The sequence below is a fragment of the Pollicipes pollicipes genome, unplaced genomic scaffold (genome assembly GCF_011947565.3).
Source record: "Pollicipes pollicipes isolate AB1234 unplaced genomic scaffold, Ppol_2.1 Scaffold_4002;HRSCAF=4701_pilon_pilon_pilon, whole genome shotgun sequence".
Classification (NCBI taxonomy): Eukaryota; Metazoa; Arthropoda; class Thecostraca; order Pollicipedomorpha; family Pollicipedidae; genus Pollicipes; species Pollicipes pollicipes.
The window spans coordinates 23,855,927-23,878,125 of NW_023596420.1; the positions used below are offsets into that span (position 1 = coordinate 23,855,927).

General features: G+C 47.3%; 1 protein-coding gene across 1 annotated transcript in view; it reads left to right on the forward strand.

Annotated features, from left to right (window-relative positions):
• The window catches only part of LOC119094259 (uncharacterized), a 43,546-nt gene that overhangs the window by 15,612 nt on the left and 5,735 nt on the right, over positions 1-22,199 (forward strand). The window contains exon 2 of the mRNA XM_037217334.1: positions 13,240-13,369. Within this exon, the coding sequence (XP_037073229.1) occupies positions 13,240-13,369 (130 nt within the window). The remainder of the gene's footprint in view (positions 1-13,239; positions 13,370-22,199) is intronic.

Sequence of the window (22,199 nt, forward strand, 5' to 3'; positions counted from 1 at the left end):
CCAGGAGGTGTCCCCATTTCCTTAGCGAAACAGATCAGTGGATTTTCCGAAATCGGTCAGTGGATTTTCCGAAGCCGGCCTCTGGTTAAACCTCTTTAGAGTGTGCCTGGCAAACTGCACACGTATGTAGCGCAATTCATCTTGACCTGTATACAACTGAAATAAATAAGCGTTATTTCAAGCTTAACAGAAGCCGGGTCGCCGCTTGGATATCCTCCTGTCAGAATTAAATGCAATTCGATCTGCAGATCAGTCTCGATTTCACGATGGATGCAAACTGATTTGCAGTAATTAGAACGGACTGCAGTCTGTAGTTTGCAGCCTTGCAAACCAGTTTCCTCATCTCTGGTTAGCTATGAAGGTTACGGACTCACAGGTTTGGCGGAAACGCAGACCATGCAGAGTGCAACATGGCTTTTAATCCATGTTGTAGTTTGCACCCTAATTTAGTGGCGGTTGCAGAAAGCAAAAGAGCGACCGCCCATTTTCTGCCTTGGAAAATCAAACGAGGAATGGACAGGAGAGGCTGCGTCCCACCGCCGCTTGCTGTGGAAGAAATCCAAACCAGCAAGTTCGGGGTTCAATGGGCCAACTGGTTTTGAACTTACAAACCAGCACACGCAGAAAACCACAACTTTGATAACATTATGACCACCAGGTACATCCACAAAGTCCTTGTCGAATCCCCTAATGCGTATCACTTTTGCAACATTAGGCCCGTGGTTATTAATGAGCGCGAAAAACACGGTCCACATAAATGCACCCAGGAAGGCTCGTCCGGAATGATGCATGACTCAGCCAGCGGAAGAAAGCCAAGCACTCGCTTCTTTCCTTGGTGCATATCAAATGGCAGTGGCAGGCATCGATCAGGTCTCCCCAGAGTATAGCTATCAATCTTCGATAGATCGTGTATCACTGGCCGGCCGGGGCGGGCGCGCGGCCGCGGTCCGCCGCAGGCCGCCTACCCCCCCCCCCCCCTCCCCTCACCCCACCACGCCCCTCCTCGCGCTGCCACGCCTCCAATCAGTCAGAGAGCCGGCGCGCGGACCGGACTTATTGACCCAGACATGTGGAGCGATATAATTGGAGCTCAGAAGCCCAGTCCCGCGGTCAGCTAAGTCCGGGGACGGTGGCGGACTGCACCGCGCCCCGCCCCACCCCCGACCGGCTGAGGAGGCGCGGCCGCGAGACACCAGCGGAACGAGTCGCCGGATCGCTCGAGGACCAGTGGCTCGCAGACCGGTCCGAGCGCCGAGCGTCGGACGGCTCGCTGTCCGCAGCTGTCCCTGCTGTCCGCCTCGCTGATAGCAAATGTCCCTGCTGTCGATCGGAGCCGTCCAGCTGACGCCGCCACGCTCCGTCGCCGTCTTTCGAACGACTGGATGACGGTGGGTTGCGCGGCCGAACCTGGGGGCTTGAATGCTGTCGGAAAATGGGCGTGCTTCAGTCGAAACCGCAGGAAGTTCGGACGGTCTGAGAGAGGGTATGCACGTCGGCTGTTTTATGCAGGCGACGACACAACAGCGCGCTGCACGTAAAGTGCATCGCGTTGGCTGAAAACGAAATGGCTCTGTTGCCTCCATTACCGTAATTGAAAAAGCGGCGTTTTTAACCGCTGCTAAAACATGGAGGGCATCTAGGGTCTATCCAAGTCAATTACGTACGCAGCAACTGAAGCGTGCTGGGGACAAAAGCTCTGACGCCATTGACATACGCACGCGCTAGCCGTCAGCACCGCAGTGTGCTGGTAGATGAACCGTGCTGTGCGTCGACACCCTCATTCATCATCTTTCCGCAACCATTCAGTATCATTCAAACCCATTACGGCAGCCTGTTACAGAAGTCTTGCCTTAATTTGCAAGGAGTAATATAAATGTCATTTCGAAACCAACTTGTATTTGTTGGAAGGTAGCTTTTGGGATAAGTTTTAACCTGTCTTCAGCCCTCTGTTTTCCGTTATCAAAATCAAATCCAAGCGTGCATGAAGGAACTAGCAAAAGTTTAACGTAATCATACACATCCCTCCAAGGAGGACGAAACTAAACAGGCGAACCGCATACGATGCAGACAAACAGCCGACACAAGCCCTCATCACGATACCTGCAACCCGCACGCAATATTATACCACTGTGCAATTTCGCGGCGTTGTACCTTTTCAATATTTTTGTGGTGGCTGTGATCGCAAATGCCCCCGTAAAAGATCTATTTCCTTATTTCACATTTTCACATCCATACTATTCATGCACATCACGGGCACAAAACAGCATGACGTGCATGAGTGTGAGTGAAAGATGCAGGTCGCGATATCCCACCGTCGGTCTTTCCGTATTGCTGCACCAAACCCATTAACGCAACCTGTAGTAAAGTAATATGTAAGTGAAGTCATATGAGGCGGAACATTGATTGTAACAGATTTTATCGAAGCCTAGATTCCAGTGGTGGGGTGGGATCGGCCGGCGCCCTGCTGGCGCTCCCTGGCTGCTTGGCGGCCGTCCGGTGGCATCGACGGACGCATTACAGCGCCGAGGGGCGGGTCAGGACCGGCCGGCGCCCTGTTGGCGCTCCCTGGCTGTTTGACGGCCGCCCGATGGCATCGACGGACGCAGTACAGCGGCGATCGGCCGGCGCCCCGCTGGCGCGCCCTGGCTGCTTGACGGCCGTCCGGTGGCATCGACGGACGCTCCCTGGCTGTTCGACGGCCGTCCGATGCCGTCGACGGACGCTCCCTGGCTGTTCGACGGCCGTCCGATGGCGTCGACGGACGCAGTGCAGCGCCAATTGAGCTCAGAGCCCAGCAGGCCCGGATCGGGGGTCAATATTGCAGGCGCGCGCCATCCAACTACAGTTTGTAAGGAAATCATTGGGTAACATTAGGGACCTGTGAAGTGCGGCGATATTGATCGGGAGCAGAGAGCTAGCCGAGTGCCGTCGGCTCAGCAGAGTGTCGTTCTGGCTTAGGCAGAGGGTGAGTGAGCTCAGCCACTCCCACTCAGCCAGACGCACCTTAAAAGCGCTGTCCTGTGCTGTAGGTGTGGCGTACATCAAGGCATTTCTTTGTTTGGACGCGCATCTGGCAGCATCCAACTCCGGAGTCTTGCCTAGCCTATCCCCCACCACGGCTCTAGTGAACACTGACCCGGCGAGCCTTTGGACGATGCCGTACAGTCCGTGCGGCCCAGGCCAGCGCCGACCATCCGCACTGGCAGAGACACCGGCGCAAGCAATCGCACACGAATGCGGCCCAGGCGGAGGGGATATGGCTCAAGCGCATGGGACTAATTGAAACGATCCCACACAATGTCTATGCATGCAAAGTGATGAATTGTCCATTACGATTTGTATCCTGGCAGATGTCTATCTGGTCACCATCTTGCCTTCCAATCATTTTCCATTTTGCCTGATTCCTTGTCATTGCTCTTTATGCCGTCACTTTAGATTCCAACCTTTTTCCTCGTCAATTCATCGCCACCGGTATTATTCTTGCAACACTTGTGTCCCTGATATTTTTCATGCAATTAATCGCTATTTAGTGTTTTGTTGGGGAACTGTTGTTCCTTCGCAGAGGTCTCGATCTGGAATAGCATGGTGGTAAGTTCTTATGAGATATGAATCAGAAAAGCTATTTCGCCCCAACATGTTAAATTTACTGAGTTGAAACGTAGTGTTCATGGTTTATTTTAGCGGAGCCTATTTCCACACATGGCTTTACCAGCAACTCCATTAAAATGAAATGCCCACAGATGTCTTAATGGGTTTCGAACAAAGACACGTTTTACTCATAGAAAGAAAATGACACTGATACTGTGCACATTGCCGCTGCAGTTGGTCGAAATATGCAAATGGAGACGGTTTGAAACTTACGTGCCTTTATGTCGGTCATTACAAATGTTAAGCAGTTAACTCAGGTTATGTAGTACAGTTATATTTCAGATATGAAACTACCGGTCTCAGTTGTGAACAGCACCACCTCATTTCCAATACGGCAATGCCCTTCAGTCTCCAGTCGGTCAATAAATCAGTTTAATCAGCGACAGAAATCCGTCGCACGAGTGGCAGGCAGACATTGACGGCACCGACTGACGGCAGGCTGGTTGCTACGAAGGCTGAGACGCACCATCATTCTCTGGGATTTAGTGCTTTGAGTACGAAACAATGATAAAAAGCATCTTATTTTGTAATGCGATTATTTTTTTAATTTTCCACGAAAACTCGGCCTAAACCTGGCCGACTAACTTAAGCCATATGCAATAATGTTTACATGACTCGCACCGTTCAAAAAAGCATCCCGTGGGGGCTACATGTTTCACAAACGTTGGTATTTAATCTTTGTGAAACATTTAGATAGCATGTATTTGAATAGCTAAAAGTTGGTGTTTAATTTTCGTGAACGTAGTTACGAATGATATTGCTGGATTAGTAGCAGGCTTTGCGCCCGACCATGGTCGACAATCTAAATCGTTAAGGCGGATGCGTTTGGGTTAGTTTACGTTCTTGGTTACAGCCACGAGAGCTCTGGAGAAAAAAACGAACAGTTTAAGATTTAGCCTGGATTATTTGATTGAATTAGCTCATTGTTCCAGTCCCTACGCTAAGCAGTGTCTGCCAGCCGTAACACTACGATCCGATCGTAGAATTCTGAATCAGCGACGGAATTTTCAAGAGAAATCTCAACACGCGCTCGGATGTAGAACTTGGGGGTTCCTTCAGAGCGACCTCGGAATGGTGCACAAAAATCACATCAAACTTCGTATAGCTGGGAGCAACCAATTTACTGACCAATTTACTTGATCTCTTACTGATGGTGTACACTACAAATGAAAATGGACCCGCTGCTGTGTATGCAATTGGAAGATGTGCTTTTGTGGTGCCTATTGGCCATGTATGATGCTGTTCTTGCTATTGTCTCCGGGAAATGTAATGTGTATGTAGACACACACACACACACACACACACACACACACATATATATATATATATATATATATATATATATGAATGTGTGAGGCTATCCATTTTCAGTATATGCTACATATGCCAATGTTTCTTTGAGAAATTGACAGGTTCAAAATACCTACCTTCGGGATTTAGACATCGCCAATCATTGTTTACAGAAGGTACGCCTATGTCTAGATATATAGGAATGAAACCCTATGATAATGGTAGATCCAGCCATGTTTTTTGCTACAGGAAAAGGTAGATTCTGTCATATGTTTTCCACTAGGTAAAGGTTGATCCAGTCATGTTTTTCACCAAGCAATGGTATGTTCAGTCATGTTTTACATACACCAACACAGGCCGGGGCAGTCAGTTTACTTCTTAAGTGCCTGGATTTTGGCTGCTTTTAAACATTCTTCTGAAAGACTAAAATGATTTTGTCTTGGCCAAAAGACAAATGTCTGGGGTGATGTCTAGATTGCAGCGTTGCATAGATTTGTCTTTCTGCAGTGTCTTCAAAACGAGTCAAAATTGTAGTTGTTAAAATGCGTGAGATATGACAACTTCAGTGCTAGTAAAAAAAAACAGCTGAAGCAGTCGAAGCAGTTTTACAGCGTCGTACCATAGTCCTAATGTTACGACAAGAAGAAACATGTTCAACTTGAATGAAAAATGGAAGTTCTCAATGTAAGTCATAAGAACGAAATGTGTTCGCAGGCCACTTACAACTCCTTGTGTTGGCTCTAGTATTATTGTGGAATCGAGTATGTGTAGTAATAAAGGAATAAAAAACAAAAACATATAAATAAAGCACAGGATTGGTAGGCCCGTGTGTCGTTTTTGGGAAATTTTCCTTGCGTAGTGAAGCGGGTTTGAAAATTGTGAAAAGGTGACAACACCAGTGACTAAGTTCCTTTTCAACCTCGGGTGCAAAATTTGACCACGCCTTTGTTGCAGTATTTGCAACTTGTTCGCGCAAAAATTGCCCGAAGCACGTATGTTTCCAAATAGATGCCGAAGTGCATCCCCTATCCGCCTGCATTGGCCGCCCACTATGCGTTTCACCCCGTCTGAAAGTTTCCCTTTCCGATTCTTGGAACCACCTCTGGCGCGGTAGTTCTTCTGCATGGCAATAACCATACCCACATTCCAACTGCCCTATTGACCAAAGGTATCAGGTATCGAACGAAAGACGGTGCGCATGAATGCGGAGAGATTACCATCTTGAGATGATCACCAAGCTCTTTCCAGATTTCCGGCTCTGGAACCAGCTTTGCACATACTATTTACCCTAAATGTTAACAAAGCACGCCGAAACAGTGATAAAAATCAGACAATGGCAGCAGCTTCCTGCAAACCATTTTGGTGACATCAGCAAAAAGACAACACTATGGGTGAAATCCGCCTGCCCCTTGCTCGAAATCAGGTTAAAAGTGCCCGCAAACGGCGTGGTCCATGGTTTACGCGATCAACCGAGATTGTATGCAACAGTTGGTACATATTCATTGGCCTACATTGACATTGGCCTACATACTACATACGATTATGGTGGTGCGTCTTCTTTGCACTTAATTTTTTTTCTGTGCCGTTGCCCGAGAACAGGTAGCCAGGAGCGCCCCTCCCTCAATCCCCGCGACGCAGCAAACCGTACGTTAACACCAGAAAACATAAAATCAAGTCGCGGCACTCCCAACTAGGAAGATGAAACAAACGTAAAGAAGCAGGCGAAGAGGTGGTGCGGAGCCGAAAGAATTGTGTTATGTAATAGGTAGGGAAAAACCATAGATGAGAAGGCTTAAAGTAGTCATTAGCCAAAGTCAGCTAATGACAGCCCGCTATCTTTAAAATGTGGACTCGCAACTTGTCAATAACTACAGACCTATCAGTATTTTGCCGTTTATATCCAAAATTCTCGAAAAACCCATATATAAGACTCGTCCTTCATCTAAACCGAAGCCACCTAACTCACCAAAATCAGTTCGGATTTCAGAAGAACGTAAGTACTTACATGCCAATTCTTCTTCTGCAGGAAACCATCACTAAGGCTTTTGAAAACGGGGAATATGTGTTACGTTTGTATTTAGATTTGAAAAAAGCCTTTGACACTGTAAACATAAACCTACGTCTACGTAAACTTACTAAATATGGTATTCGACGAAAATCTCATGAAATCATATCTTGTTATTTGTCTGGCAGAACTCAATGTGTAAAAATCAGGAATTATCTATCAACAATCAAAAACGTAGCAATGGGGGTACCACAATGATACATTATCGGCCCAATTGTCTTCTAAATGTACATAAATGACTCGCTTAAATTAAGCAGTAACTTGATTTGTCTGTCTTACGCTGATGATACTGCGATTGTTTTCAAAAATACAAGTATTGCTGAACTTCAAAACAATGTCAGTACGCTTTTGCTTCTAATGACTTCCTGGTTTGCTGCTAATTTTCTTTCCCTGAACGTATCAAAAACATTTACACAGCATTACACTACCCTTTCTTCGCATTTCCAACTAAATGTGCAAATTAATAAATCACCTACTGAAGAGAAAAAATAAAATACCTTGGTGTAATCATTGACAAATCTCTTAACTTTACAAGCCACACTAATTTTGTTGCAAGCATAGTAAGTAGAAATATTGGAATAATAGGTAGGATTAGGTACTTTATTGACAAAACAACGTCACATCTACTCTATAACACTTTGATTCTTCCTTATTTAAATTACTACTGCTTGGTTTGGTGTACAAAGTATGCTTCTCAACTAGATCGGTTAGTCATTTTGCAAAAAAGGGCCGTGCGTCTTATAGAAAATGTGTATCCTCCACAAAGCCCAGAGCCAATGTTTAAACGATACAAACTTTTGAAACTATCGGATATTGCTAAATTCCAAATGTGAATTGTGATGCACAAATTTGTAACTTCACAGCCCCCGCATCATTCGATTTAATTTACAAGCTCTACGAATCAAATGACACGGATATGAGGCCGGCAAAGCATTTAGACCAACCTTTCTCTAATCGTAATTATAGACTATTTACAGGATCTTGCCTTGGCCCTAAGCTGTGGAACGACATCATGGTTTCATATTTTCCAAGAATAACTGATATCCTTGTGACAAAAACCATCGTTAAGAACATCATGTACTTATTTACTTAATATTTAGTATCACTTTAATATTTATTCATCTACTAATTCAACACTATTTTATGTCGCGTTGCTACGACACCTGGTCGCCGGTATCTTTACCTATCTGACACCTTTGATCTTCAACTTCAGGATTTGGGCGTATTACTTTTCGCTTTTAGTTGAATAAGGAGGCGAAATGGTGGTGGCGTCGCGACATGTTATAAATACGCTTCCTGATGAAATATCTTGCATTTCAATACGTTGCATTTCCTCAACATGTCTTAGCACAACTTGGATGTAATTCTACAGTTTGTAACCAAGGCCGGTAATGGCGGTGCGGTAAGTATTGGCCAATATGCTGCTAACATAGATAAGACAGTAATATTAGCTTTATTTCTCGGAAAAAAACTGGGAGAATGGAGATATAACTGGGTTGACATTTCGGCAAGAAGCGTTTATCGAAACAATAGCAGAAGTGAAAATTTCACTTGTGCAGAGAAAATTTTTATTTCACTTCTGCTTTTGTTTCGATAAAGGCATGTTGGCGAAATGTCAACCCAACTATCTGTTCATTCTCTTAGTTTTTCTCCGAGGGATAAGGCTAATGCTCCAGTCTTATCCATGTGAATAATATTCCCGGCAAATGCACTGGACAAATTACGTTATTCAATATCCTCTTAAATCCAAGATTAAAGATCCTGATTCAATCCTGCCTGTCAAAAGCACGACTGGCCAACCCACGCAGGGCAGATGCAGCTATACGGTTAGCTGACATTACAGGCCACCGCTTACTGTCTAGATGTCTGGTTAATGTAGGTGCATTGTTTATTGCTGCCGAGACTTTAAGAGCCCTTAAATCGCTAGAATAAGGAACGTCATAACGTCATTGGTCTTCTGCGATTCGACCAAAACTACAATATTCTGGCATTATGGCAGGATTTTTACTGTGTCGAAAAACTATTTTTCCTACCTCATATTAAATGACAACTAACCAAGTAAAGCATCAGGACGAAAAACAATGCAGTTGTCAAGCATCTAATACAAACTTCAAGGGATGACGCAAATGCTCTTGCTAAATAAAAAAGTGTTGAATGCGTGCGTCATGAATTGCCGAATTTAGGGTTTGCCGACGATATAAAAGTAATCATTGAAGATCTTAACGCACTTTTGGTTTGTTTGCTTCTTTTGTAGTTTCTTGTCTAGTTTTATTTTACTAGCTTTCTAGCATGGATGCCTGGTATGATAGCAACTACTGCATATAGGGCGCAAGTCTCATTATTCCGAATAATCAGGAGTAAATGTAGACCACGAATGTCGGAGCTATGCCTACAAAAGTGGGATTTATCCTCACATCGTCGTTCAAAAAAGCATCGGCACAGCTCATCAAGCATCATTAAGCTTTCGGCCAGCACTGGATGTCACCTCCATGAGGACAACAAAAGTGGCGGAAGTCTCACGCTTCCATTGCGATTGGGCGCCTGGTAACCATGTTGTTGAACCGGTCCAACTTTCTGTTCTACAGCTGAGATATTTGAAATTGGCTGAATGCGAAGTACTCATGGCCGAGCAAAGCAGCGATTTTTGTCTTTACAGCTGCAACAGAAACGATTAATTAACACCCAGCAGTGAAAAATCACAGCCGAGATGCACTATGCAGACGAGTGAACTAGCCAAATGGTTGTTGTGCAAAGGCCTTAAGACCCACTCGGCATGAGGCCAAGCACGAAGTGAAATCACCAATCAGTTTGGCAATGATTGGGCTGATGTTTTTTAAAAAAAAATTAAATCCGGGAAATCAAGAGCATGCACTCTTCATTTAAGCTGCGCTCTTCTTCTCCGTAATCTAGCGGTGAGGGATAACGTCGTGCAACAACTCTGCAGTGAAATGATGTGGCTGGTGTTACAGGCATAAACTTGGATGTCTGTCATCAGGAAATGAAGCCCAGGCCTTTGGGCGTCATGGCTCAATGCGCTGCTAACTAAGCTTGCGCAACCCAACATTATCGTGTCGTACTGCTGGTATAGATAGCAGCATCCAGTGGCGTCTATTGTAGACATGCTCATGAAGTTTTGAATTTACAGCCGGAAAGTTATCATGCGCAGTTCTTTTGCGCTTGGTACTCCAGCCATGTGAAACTGCAATGTACGGCACTTAAAGGGAGTGTTCCGCAGTTATTGTTTTTTTTAATTGAAATAGCCATCTTGAAGGCCTTTCGGTACTGTTCACAATCCTGCCCTTTGGAAGACCTCAGCCTCTCTAGTTTTTGAGATACACGCACGCGAAAATAGGGTAAGGTATATCGGGGAGAGTATTTCAAAGTCACCTTGACGTTCATGCCGTTATAATAACGCGCTTTGAACCCTACTATTCCATAAGCTATGCAGCCATCAAGGCCAAGAAAAATTAATTGCCAAGGCGTTCATATCTGGCGTTCGTCAGCGCGCTTTCCAGATTTTACGGCCGTCAATAGGCTCTCAACCCATGTTGGGCAAGGTACGATGGCGTAATCAAACCATGACGCATTGAGAAATATATTTAATGAATAGAGTATTGTGCTGTGTAGAGAAGTCTTTTCGACCTAAAACCTATATCAATAGGTATAAGTGAGCTTGTTTCATCATATTTGATACTTGCTTCGATATCTCCAAATGTGAAGCATTCCCTTTAGCAGACAAGTCATACTGATTTTCTTATAGAGTTTAATTAACTTCTGAAATTTGCATCTTAAATCTAACGCAGAAGGAGAGGGCGATACAAATTGTACCGGTTGAATATCTACGGCAAAATTTCCAGATGAGGTGTTCATATTTGCTGACCCTCTAAGACGATAAATGTCATCTAACTGCAGACCTGTTGCACAATACGGTCTTTCGCAGGCGGGGTATGAAAACAAACGCCACGTGATAAAATAAATGTAAAATATCAGGGACCGATGTAACGCTCCTAGGTTGCAAAGCCCTTTACTGAAAAAGATGAGCAAGCTTTGATGATGTCACGCCAGCTACTAACATTGATAATTTAGCAATGGAAGGGGAAGAGCAGGCGACAGTCACGATGATTATAACTGATAAGCCAATCCAAAGTTTTTGGCAAGCCGCGTGGTAATAGCATGTCCAAATAGTAAGATATGTACGTTTGTTTTGTTTTACTTAAGTTCACCGGCTGCCGACGCCAGAGCACGTGCAAGAAAGGAAGAGTGGAGTATTATAGCCGAGAAACGTGCGTGCGTGCGTGCGTGCGTGCGTGCGTGCGTGCGTGCGTGGAGGGCACAACGTACACATCCCGTGACTCAATTTGCCTCATTCTCCCTTAACAGGTGACTGCAAGCGGCTACGATGTTATTATCGTGACGAGATCCGGTAGACTAACGTAGCTTAGCTTCGAGACTCATTGTTTATGGACCCTTCCTGGAAACCATGTGAATGACACTTTCCGGAAAAGTTGAAAAAACTTTCATTGTCGCATGCCATACATTCCAACTTGGCTTTCTAGACGCAGTTTCTTAAATGTACGCCTCTGAATTGCAGTGATACCGTTTTGGGTGTTTTTCTCAAGGCTATGTCATCCAAGTTAAAGCATGGCCAAAATTTAACGTTTATAGTTAGATGTGATCTTTTTGAAAGTTATGCTTCTTAACACGCGCTCGGGTGGGGGGTTACGTTGACCTCCCCCCCCCCGAAGGATTTTCCAGAATGGTTTCCGAACGGCCCGGCGCAGTCGCGCCAAATTTTGCATAGCTGTAGACAATTTAATAGCAGATCGCTTGACTTGAAAAAATTAGCTGTACCTTGTAAGATCGCTGGCCTATGGCAGGCCAAAGTCAGGCCATGTTTTCAGCGTAGGCACTATCTAGGGAACCGTCCAATCTGATACAATAACAGAGTGTTTGACGAAGCCATACATTTCTGAGGTGCTTTCTTATGTACCACAAATATTGAATGAGCAAATTACGTTGACCTAAGGTTAGGTATGAAGGTCAGACCAGAGCCAAAACCAACATGCTTTATTCTCTGGGGCCTGCTGTATGGGATAGGTTGTAGTGCTCATTTCGAATTTATTGACAGAATCGCACTATGCATCTTCCATTGACTTCTTAGAGGTCAGAACAGGTCATTGACCTAAGATGACCCGGGCAGACGTTTTGTTTTAGGAACATGCTGCCTGGTGTAATCTTTGTCGCCTATTCAAATGCAAAACTCAGAGAAGTCTTGTATGATTTTGGTGACCATGACCTTCAAAAGGTCAAGGAAAGTCACTGACCTCAAATGGGCTTGTGCTTTTGCTTAGAAACAGTTGCCTAGGTTCTTGGGGCACTTAAGAGACCAATTTGGAATGTTATCTTGTTTGACCTTATTTAACCTGAAGGTCATGGCTTAGGAAGCTCAAACTTTGACTTAAGTGGGTTCGCGTATAGGTCAAGACACGCTGTAAATTCGATGTTTCTAGCTTTCTTATTTGTCGAGATCCCAGTGGGCCAAATTGACCGCCCTCCTACCCGAGTGAATGGTATTTAGCCAACCACCCGAGCCCGTGTTTAACCCTCCAGATTATTATGTTACAGTTTTGTAAGGCCTTCATAACTCCGCATTGCCAGTTGTAGTCTTTAACACAGCAGGGCAGGCCAATGTAAAAATATTTTTCACATGCCTTATCTCGCATGATAAATCAAACGTAACACCTGTGAATGTCTGCTAGTGCCCAGTTGATGACGTTTTGGAAAGCTTTTGAACACTGTTTTCTATATGTTCGAAGCATGCTTGGTTCATGAGATAACAAGGCGGGTGTTAAAAAAGGCCTGATTGGACCCCAATGACCTAATTTAACTTGTCAAAGCTCACATTCAGCATTCCCCAGTCAAGCGTGTCTGATACAATTGGACGAGAACTTTCCCGTTTCGCTTCTACTTGGCTTGGGCTTACTGAACATTCGAGATCTTAGGGAGGCCCTCAGAGGCTCCTCGTGTGGCGAAAGTACAAAACGCCAGTAGGGCGAGTGCTAGGATAAATCGCTTCACTTTTTCCATTCGGCTCACGATGACGGCGTCGGGTTAGACTGGTCTGTCGGTCTGGTTGTCTCACATGACAGTGATGGTTTTGTTCCATCCTCAGCTTCTGTGACAGATGAAGCCGGTGTGATGGGCTGCGTGACAACGCTGACGTGTTCTGTCCCCAGCTTCTGTGACAACGGTGGTCGGCCTGGCGGGCCGTGAGGTTGGCCTGCCCTGTGACATGAGCGCACCTGCAGGCGACGTTACCCTTATCGTCCTCTGGTACACGGCACACTCAGACACACCGGTGTACAGGTGAGAAGGCAGAATGCATTAGCTAGAGCTGGAACATTTGTGGCGAGGATCGCATGGACAAAGATTACCTGGAAGCATGCCACCGCCTTTTGCTCCATGAGGACTGCTCGGTAAAGGCAATGATAAGAAGACTACCATGGGCTGATGTCGAGGGATGTGGTGGGCTCATTCCTTCCATTCAGCGCCATGGGCATAATGTGATGTTAAATTAGTTCGTGGCACGCCCCCCCCCCCCCTCCCTCTCCCCTACCACACGCGGTGACAACGCCCCTGTTCATATTGATCAGATCACTCTACGTATGTGGGAAGGGCCAGGTATTGGTATCATCCCGGGCTATAAAACCCCGCCAAGCGCAGTGATTGGTAAGGTGCAATATGTGCCTATAGGGGGAAGAGGCCGGAATTGGTCGCACCACAAAATGGCGTTGATGGTCCAGATGGGACGCGGCGGTCAATAGCCTGCGGCAATCGTGCTCGAACGAATGCGATAGCACAACGGTGTGGTTTTCCAACGCTTCGCCGCTCGCCGCCGCCACGCTGTGGACCCAGTTACGAACAGTCTGGCCCTCTACCCCTTTGTGTGCCAAGAAAACATGCATGGCGCCCTGGCGTACGTCGTGCGTGGTAGAAGGCATTGTCGCCGATTTACTGTGATCTGTGTGTCAGCTAAAGGCAATTTAATCAATGATTAGGTAATTTCGCTGACTCTGCCCTTCTAGCCCAGACTCAAAACTACTTCCAGCTGTCCAATCGTGCTGTTCAAATCCTATTTAGTTGAAGTTATGAAACACCTAGGAGGCGTTAAGGCTATTTATTAGTCTATGCATCGTTGAAATTCCTGGCTTAGGGTCCATTCAGTCGGTACAAATGTGACATCCATTGCTGATGTGTTCGTAGTTGTGATTACAACAAACGTGTGCGAATTACTAAGAAGTGGAGGAGGAAATGTAAACAAAATTATATGCAACACTGTTCCCAGCTTTGGAAGTTTGCTCTTCGGTTGCATTGGTCATTCGCCTTCCTTATTAAAAGGAGGCGAGTGAGATCATTGTCGTCACACATTTCGATCGTTGATCGAAATGTGTGACGGTTGTCAATGGATGTGCGCACCATAAATCCATCCGAAGTGTTTTCCCCTTTGCAGTGGAAGTAGACCCACAACATCGTTACATATCGACGTACCATGCAAACATAAGGAACCTGAACATGCAGCCAAGGTAATTTGCTTGATTATCCTCGCTCGATAGGGCCATTTGAAGCCCTCGCCAGACGACGGGGAAGGGGGAGGAGGCTCTCCAACCCACTTTTGAAGTAAGAAAAATATAATATCGTGGAACGCAGGAGCATACTGCCCAGCGTCTGAGTTATACGCCATGTTCTTTTTTGGTATCAGGTCAGTAAAAAACATTCAGGTCATGATAACAGTCTCATACGGACTATGCTGTAAATGAGACAAAATGTTTCCTCCCGGCATGATTTCCAAGCTAGGGAACACAAGGGAATTCCTTAGCCATTAGCGCGTTCCTCGCTGTCTTTTGGTTCTGCTATTGTCTTGTTTTTGGGATATGGGTGAATGAATGACATTGCAAGTCATGGAATAGTCGCAACATCTGAAATGTTCACTAGTGCGCAATACATAGTCCCAGTGTCGTTCTAAACAATACAGCAAAAAACGGGGAAAGCTCGATAAATTAATCACCGTCTAATCTATTCAATTGTGCTCTTTTCTCTGGGTCAATATGTGACCTATGAGGTCGAGCTAGATCATGGAGGTGACACACGCTTTGTGTTGCTGTATAGTTTGGGAATTTGTGCTGTGATCATCGGTGAGACGCTCTTAAGTTTTATTTAACACCATCTCACTTAGCAATGATTTCGTTCATGCATATGATCGCTGGTAGGTTATGACAGCTATGACAGGCATATGGTCGTCGACAGGTATCATGCTGCTTCCTTATGACACAAAATAGTTCTTTTATCTCCCATATGGTACCCACCATATTCAGCTGCACTATACACATTAGGCCTAATAGGACGAACTGTTTCTGATGACCAATGTCCGGAAACTAGGTGAAGAAGTTGTGTCAAGTCAAAGGAGGCCACAGAGTCATGAAGTGTGCTGCACTAGTAGTCGTAATGCAGCGTCACGCCATGACTTGCAAACATGAGCATGGGCACTGAAGCTGAACTCTATACATTTTGCAACTGCAGTCACAGGTATTGACGGGTCAGCTCAGATGCCGCTTACAGTCACTGACAACTCAACCAACCTTGATTGGTCTATGAAAGCTCAATGACCCCTGAAGGTAAGTACCCGCAAGCAACATTAGTTAAAAAATGATGCATCACCGATACAGCATACTTTGCGTTAATCAAGGTGTGAACCATGATGATCGACACTTACTTGCGTTGAATTTTTTCTGAGCCATCGTAGCCTTTGCCCAATGAATTATCTACGATGGGTCGCATGAAGTTTGCCAACATCATGTTGAGGCGTGAATCACGACATATTCTTGCATTCGCGTGCACCTTTATTGTCGCATAAAAGCTCACCTGGGCATGTTCAACCAAACTTGACCTATGATGACCCTACCCTCCATTCTCAGACAGAACAACACATAACTGACGTTGAACTTGATGATAGCTACAAGACAAACCAATAGCATGGCCCAGATGCCAGCAAATGAACTGTGCTGTCGAGGTGATGAGAAACCTGACTCTGACATGACCTTTACAAATGGGTCACAAGTTATAGCATTTCCATGGGAAAATGCTGTAAATTGGACAGAGGGAGCAGCAATATCATAACGCTACCTAATTTAAAATGCAACGCAATGATTCTTGTAATTAAAAAGTTTTCAAGAACAAATCTCAGACCAGCGTTTCCCATCGCCAGCCTCGTGCTTGCCTGGGGGTGGAGTTGGAATCGACCCCGGAATCCGCCAAATATGCATTCAGTCGGCGTGGCATCGATACCTTTGAAATCCCCTGTCATTCATTGCTTCGGAGTCGAGTCAGTCAAGTCCTCGTTGAGGTGACTCCTAAAGAAATTTAAGCAACGGAGCATATTCATAACTGTACAGCATAAAAGTGCACCCCCAAAACTCCAATCATGAGTAACTGCATTTTCTTTTTAGAAAGATTTAATCCAAATTACTGGATTTCTGGAATCAGACCACACGCTGAGCAGTGCTCATTAGTTTTCGAATCAACTGCATTAGTTATTTGAGCCAACGACATGATTTGATGGCGAAAGTTTAATGTGCCGCAATGCTCGCAAGGTCCGTCCTGTCCTCTAACGCCACCTGACATTTCACGCAGAAGAAGCGATGCATAGCTGTCGAAATAAACTTTCCCGTGCTGCTTTCATGTAAAAGGCCATTTTTTAGACCATTCTCACTGGAATCAATTTAAGCAACAAGGATTTCAAAATTCATCCACATGTCCGTGAATTGGAATCTCAACATGAGTTCAAACTCTAACTCCGTGGGAACGGATAGGATCGAAGTCGAGCTGAGTTGTCGGTGTCGTAGTCGGAGCCAGCCCCTTTTTGTTTTAAGCCAGAATTGAATCAATTCTGCTGAGACTGAATCAAAGCATGCAGTGTGTTCATATTTGGAAGGCAAGGTACACCAGCAAAATGTTGAAATGCAAAATGTGCCAAAACAAATCAGATATCTGGAATCGTCACCTTCCCATTATTCCAGAATGAGCCAGCGACAGATCAGGATACCTCAGAATAACAATGAACGCACCACAAAATTTCAGCTGAGCATTCAACTGAGAAGACCCCCAAGTAAACCATGTTTGGCCTCTGACATCAAGGTTGCACTTGCCCGGCATCTCTCATCCTACTCTTCCTTTAAGGGCGCCGCTAAAGCTCCATGGCTTTGACTGCGCGCTTGACTAAATGCTGTCATTACCACAAGACCTGGGATAATATGGTTCCAGTCCACGCTGTACTAAGACGCTCGGCAGCGTGACTGCTGAGCGTGCCGCTGTTTTCGCAGCGCCCGCCAATGAGTCATTGGATATCCAATTGTGCTGAGGCATGACGGCAGCCCACCTCCGGTAATGAATGGATGATGTGTCTCGCGGGGGAGGCAATGCTGCCAGAGCATTCACAATTACTGACTGCATGATCAAAGGCAGGAAAGCTCCCAAGAAATGTAATGTAGGGACTTCCCACCGTAGATCAGGCAGCAAGTAATTGTAAATGCCTTGGGAGCATTCTTCCCCTCCCCGTTGAGAGCTTATTACCTCAGGGGTGGGAAAACCCCAGAGGTATATAGTACCCAGTCGAGGTACCGCTTGTATAGACGTTAAGCTGCTCATCTGCCCCTCTTGATGTGCGAGGCTTGATTCCCTGTGGCGCCCGCCCTTCCTGTCGGGGTGAGAGGCGAGGGACACAATATAGCCTCAGCACATGAGGGGGTCGTAAAACACCAATGGCACATCCAGTCTCCAGCTTCAGCTGTTACTTAGTTTTATGTTTACGTTTATCGTTTTACTGCCCGCTACTGGTTTGTATTCGCTGTCAAACGTTCAGAGTGATACGTGGAAGATGCAGGTTAAAGCCATCCTGCGAGGATCAGCATGCGAACATGGACGTGTGTAACCGGACGTTGAAGATACGATATCTGAGGTTGGAGCTCATGTCACACTCCCTCTGACAATGACCTGTCCCGGCCTGGAGCCGGTAACAGCCTCCCTCCGACGGTGATCCGCCTCGGTCTGGAGCCGTTAACAGCCTCCCTCCGACGGTGACCTGCCTCGGTCTGGAGCCGGTAACAGCCTCCCTCCGACGGTGACCCGCCTCGGTCTGGAGCCGGTAACAGCCTCCCTCCGACGGTGACCTGCCCCGGCCTGGAGACGGTAACATCCTCCCCCTGACAGTGACCCGCCCCGGTCTGGAGCCGGTAACAGCCTCCCTCCGACGGTGACCTGCCCCGGTCTGGAGCCGGTAGCAGCCTCCCTCCGACGGTGACCCGCCCCGGTCTGGAGCCGGTAACATCCTCCCCCTGACAGTGACCCGCCCCGGTCTGGAGCCGGTAACAGCCTCCCTCCGACGGTGACCTGCCCCGGCCTGGAGCCGGTAACATCCTCCCCCTGACAGTGACCCGCCCCGGTCTGGAGCCGGTAACAGCCTCCCTCCGACGGTGACCCGCCCCGGCCTGGAGCCGGTAACAGCCTCCCTCCGACGGTGACCCGCCCCGGCCTGGAGCCGGTAACAGCCTCCCTCTGACAGTGACCTGCCCCGGCCTGGAGCCGGTAACAGCCTCCCTCTGACAGTGACCTGCCCCGGCCTGGAGCCGGTAGCGGCCTCCCTCTGACAGTGACCTGCCCCGGTCTGGAGCCGGTAACAGCCTCCCTCTGACAGTGACCTGCCCCGGCCTGGAGCCGGTAATAGGCGCTCCTCTCGCCGGCCGGCGGCGTCAGATGAATGGACGCCTTCGGCGCCCACCTCACGCGCTGTCGTCGTTAGCGGGCCATTGGGCGTGCCGGCGGGCCCGCCGGGGCCGCGGCAGCAGCTTAATCAGGTCAACAGGAGTGCGGCCGGCCAGGCAAACAGCGAGCTGGACAGGTGCGGCGAGCCGCCGCGGCGCTCACGCGTCACGCGGACGACAGCCGGCGACCGCGGCGCTCCCCGGCGTGCGCTTTGGGCCCAGTGGCTGCTGATACCCAAGCTGACCAGCGGCCGTGATGCGGTTCATGCTGGCTGGTCTTGGCGTCTAAACTGTGCAGTAACACGACTGATGATGGCTTGTTTTCTTAACTGCATGTTGAACCCTCCGCTTTCAATTATTATTAATGGGAAGGCTCGTAACACCCCGTCCGTGATGTATCTCACCGGAAGCAACAGAAAAGATGCCTATCATGTTAGCTTATCTATTCACCTACTACATGTTAGAGGTGAACATGTAGCACGCGAGTACCATTAATTGGGAGCGGGTAATGGGTGGCGGCGGTTAAAGTAGCGGACAGATTGACTACAAAATCCTACTCGTGCAAGCGTCTACAAGTAGCCGACAGTCAGAGACGTCGCCATGATGTTATCGCCGTTGTCTATGGCTGGCTCGATTTCTGCGTTGAACGTGCGCCCGGCGTCCATCAATAGTGGTCCACTGACACGAGTCACTCGAGCGTCGTATCTTATTTCAGCTGGACGGTGCTTTCGGCGTCGATGTGCGAAACTTGACCCGTTACCAAGGCGATGTCGCTCCCAACCGACTGAGTTATGATCTGAGAACGCAGGCCTGAAACGATGTCTGGCGTCTCCAGCGGATGCCGTCTTGCTGTCAAGCCCTTGGTGGCGCCCAAATTGCTCATCGGTGGCTGTGAAGTTACAGAATAGACGGTCACTTCAGCTGTGAAATAGCATATGATCCACTATCTTGTGCAAACGACGCTATTTTGGATGCCATGTTGAAGGCCATAGCATAAACGCCTCGGACAAATCCCGGGAGCAATTAAATTAAATCAATCAAAATGTTGGTTAGCAAAGCTACAGTCGGTGCGAAAGGACATGGCATAACCGCATCCGCAGTAGGATGTATGCTCTTACCCCACAGCTGGTCATACCGGGCGCCGCAGTCATCGCGTGCGCGGCCATGCCTAGCGTCGCACGCTCGTACCCCCGCCCCTCACCAGCACCACCACGCGCGACGACCAGGCGACCACCAGCCGGCAAACGCGTCGTTGGGACGTGCCTCGCGTGGTGCGCAGCGCGGTCATCCCACGACACGCCATCCCATGACGACCGTCCCTGACCTGGTCCCATCAGCTAATGAAACTCTGAGTCCACGAGCGGGTCGTGGCGACGACGCCTCCAAAAGTCGCCGGGTCTCACCTCGGCCCGCGAACTCAGAGCGCCTCGAGTGGCCCAGCACTGTGCAAATGATTGTCAGAACAGCGCTCTGTTACGAGGTGTCTGTGGATGCTAGAAATAGCGCTCTGTTACGAGGTGTCTGTGGATGCTAGTTATAGCGCTCTGTTACGTGGTGTTGGTAGATGTTAGTAACAGCGCTCTGTGACGTGGTGTCGGCGGATGTTAGTAACAGCGCTCTGTTACATGGCGTTGGCGGATGTTAGTAACAGCGCTCTGTGACGTGGTGTTGGTGGATGTTGGTAACAGCGCTCTGTGACGTGGTGTTGGTGGATGTTAGTAACAGCGCTCTGTGACGTGGTGTGTGTGGATGTTAGTAGCAGCGCTCTGTGACGTGGTGTCGGTGGATGTTAGTAACAGCGCTCTGTGACGTGGTGTGTGTGGATGTTAGTAACAACGCTCTGTGACGTGGTGTCGGTGGATGTTAGTAACAGCGCTCTGTGACGTGGTGTCGGCGGATGTTAGTAACAGCGCTCTGTTACATGGTGTTGGCGGATGTTAGTAACAGCGCTCTGTGACGTGGTGTTGTTGGATGTTAGTAACAACGCTCTGTGACGTGGTGTTGGTGGATGTTAGTAACAGCGCTCTGTGACGTGGTGTTGTTGGATGTTAGTAACAGCGCTCTGTGACGTGGTGTTGGTGGATGTTAGTAACAGCGCTCTGTGACGTGGTGTGTGTGGATGTTAGTAGCAGCGCTCCGTGACGTGGTGTCGGTGGATGTTAGTAACAGCGCTCTGTGACGTGGTGTTGGTGGATGTTAGTAACAACGCTCTGTGACGTGGTGTCGGTGGATGTTAGTAACAGCGCTCTGTGACGTGGTGTCGGTGGATGTTAATAACAGCGCTCTGTGACGTGGTGTTGGTGGATGTTAGTAACAGCGCTCTGTGACGTGGTGTTGGTGGATGTTAATCCTGGAGAGCTTCGAGGTCCAAGGTAAGCAGTGTGCTTGTAGGTTCAACAGTTGTCAAGTTTGGTACCGTGTTTACGCCGTAGTGTGTGGTCCTCAACATAGTTTGTTGGAGTGCAAGGCTTAATGCGGTTGAGCTCATTCCCATTATGCAGGCTTACAGTTGGTGAAGATGCCAGTGTGGCGAGGTGAATTATAACGCTTGTAAGGACGGCAACATGTGTTTCGTTTGCCTAATTGCATAAAGACGATTTTATTTCTTAATAGACATATATGTTTTGACTAGAAATGGAAAATGTTCTTTTGTGTAACGTTCTCACAGACTGAAAGAAGACTGAACGAATGCCAACTGGGTCAGAACTTAATTACACTGCCACGTAACTAGATCAGGCGTGTCCGATTGCGACCGAAAAGGCAGGAGTTCCTCAATTATTCCACAGGCAGATGATATTTGCTAGTTCAAAGAGCTTTTTAACGTTGTTCCATTAGTCAGCTTATTCACCACTCGTAATCTTGATTTTCTTCTGCCAATTGGTTTTCTGGTCCGTCAAACATTTGCTCATCAAACCTTGTGACTTCCTAGCTGTGGATGGAAGTCCTAAGAGAAAGCGTGAGCGAGATTCAACACGCACCAGTAACTGGAACACGGCGCAAGCAACTTTTCAGTAACCAACGCCACTTCCAACGGCACAGTATGCACAGCTCAGCACATTCCCCTGTTCTCCTGGTGAATCTTGAAATGCACGGTTTGAAATGCAAATATAATACTGGGAGTCGGGTATTGCACTGTATATTAAGATATCATGTTAGCCCTGGATCGCAAAAAAAACGAACTTACGAAATCCTTAACTCAACTCACTGGTTTATTCCATTCTGTACAACTCACTGCAGTTTATTCTTTAGCTCTACAGCCCACTGTTGTTCTTTCCATAGAACCCTTATGTCCAAAGGTCAAAATTCATAAAAGGTCGAACACATTTCAATAGGACATGCTCAGAAGCACCACATCAGCCGACGAAATTACCGAAATACAACTT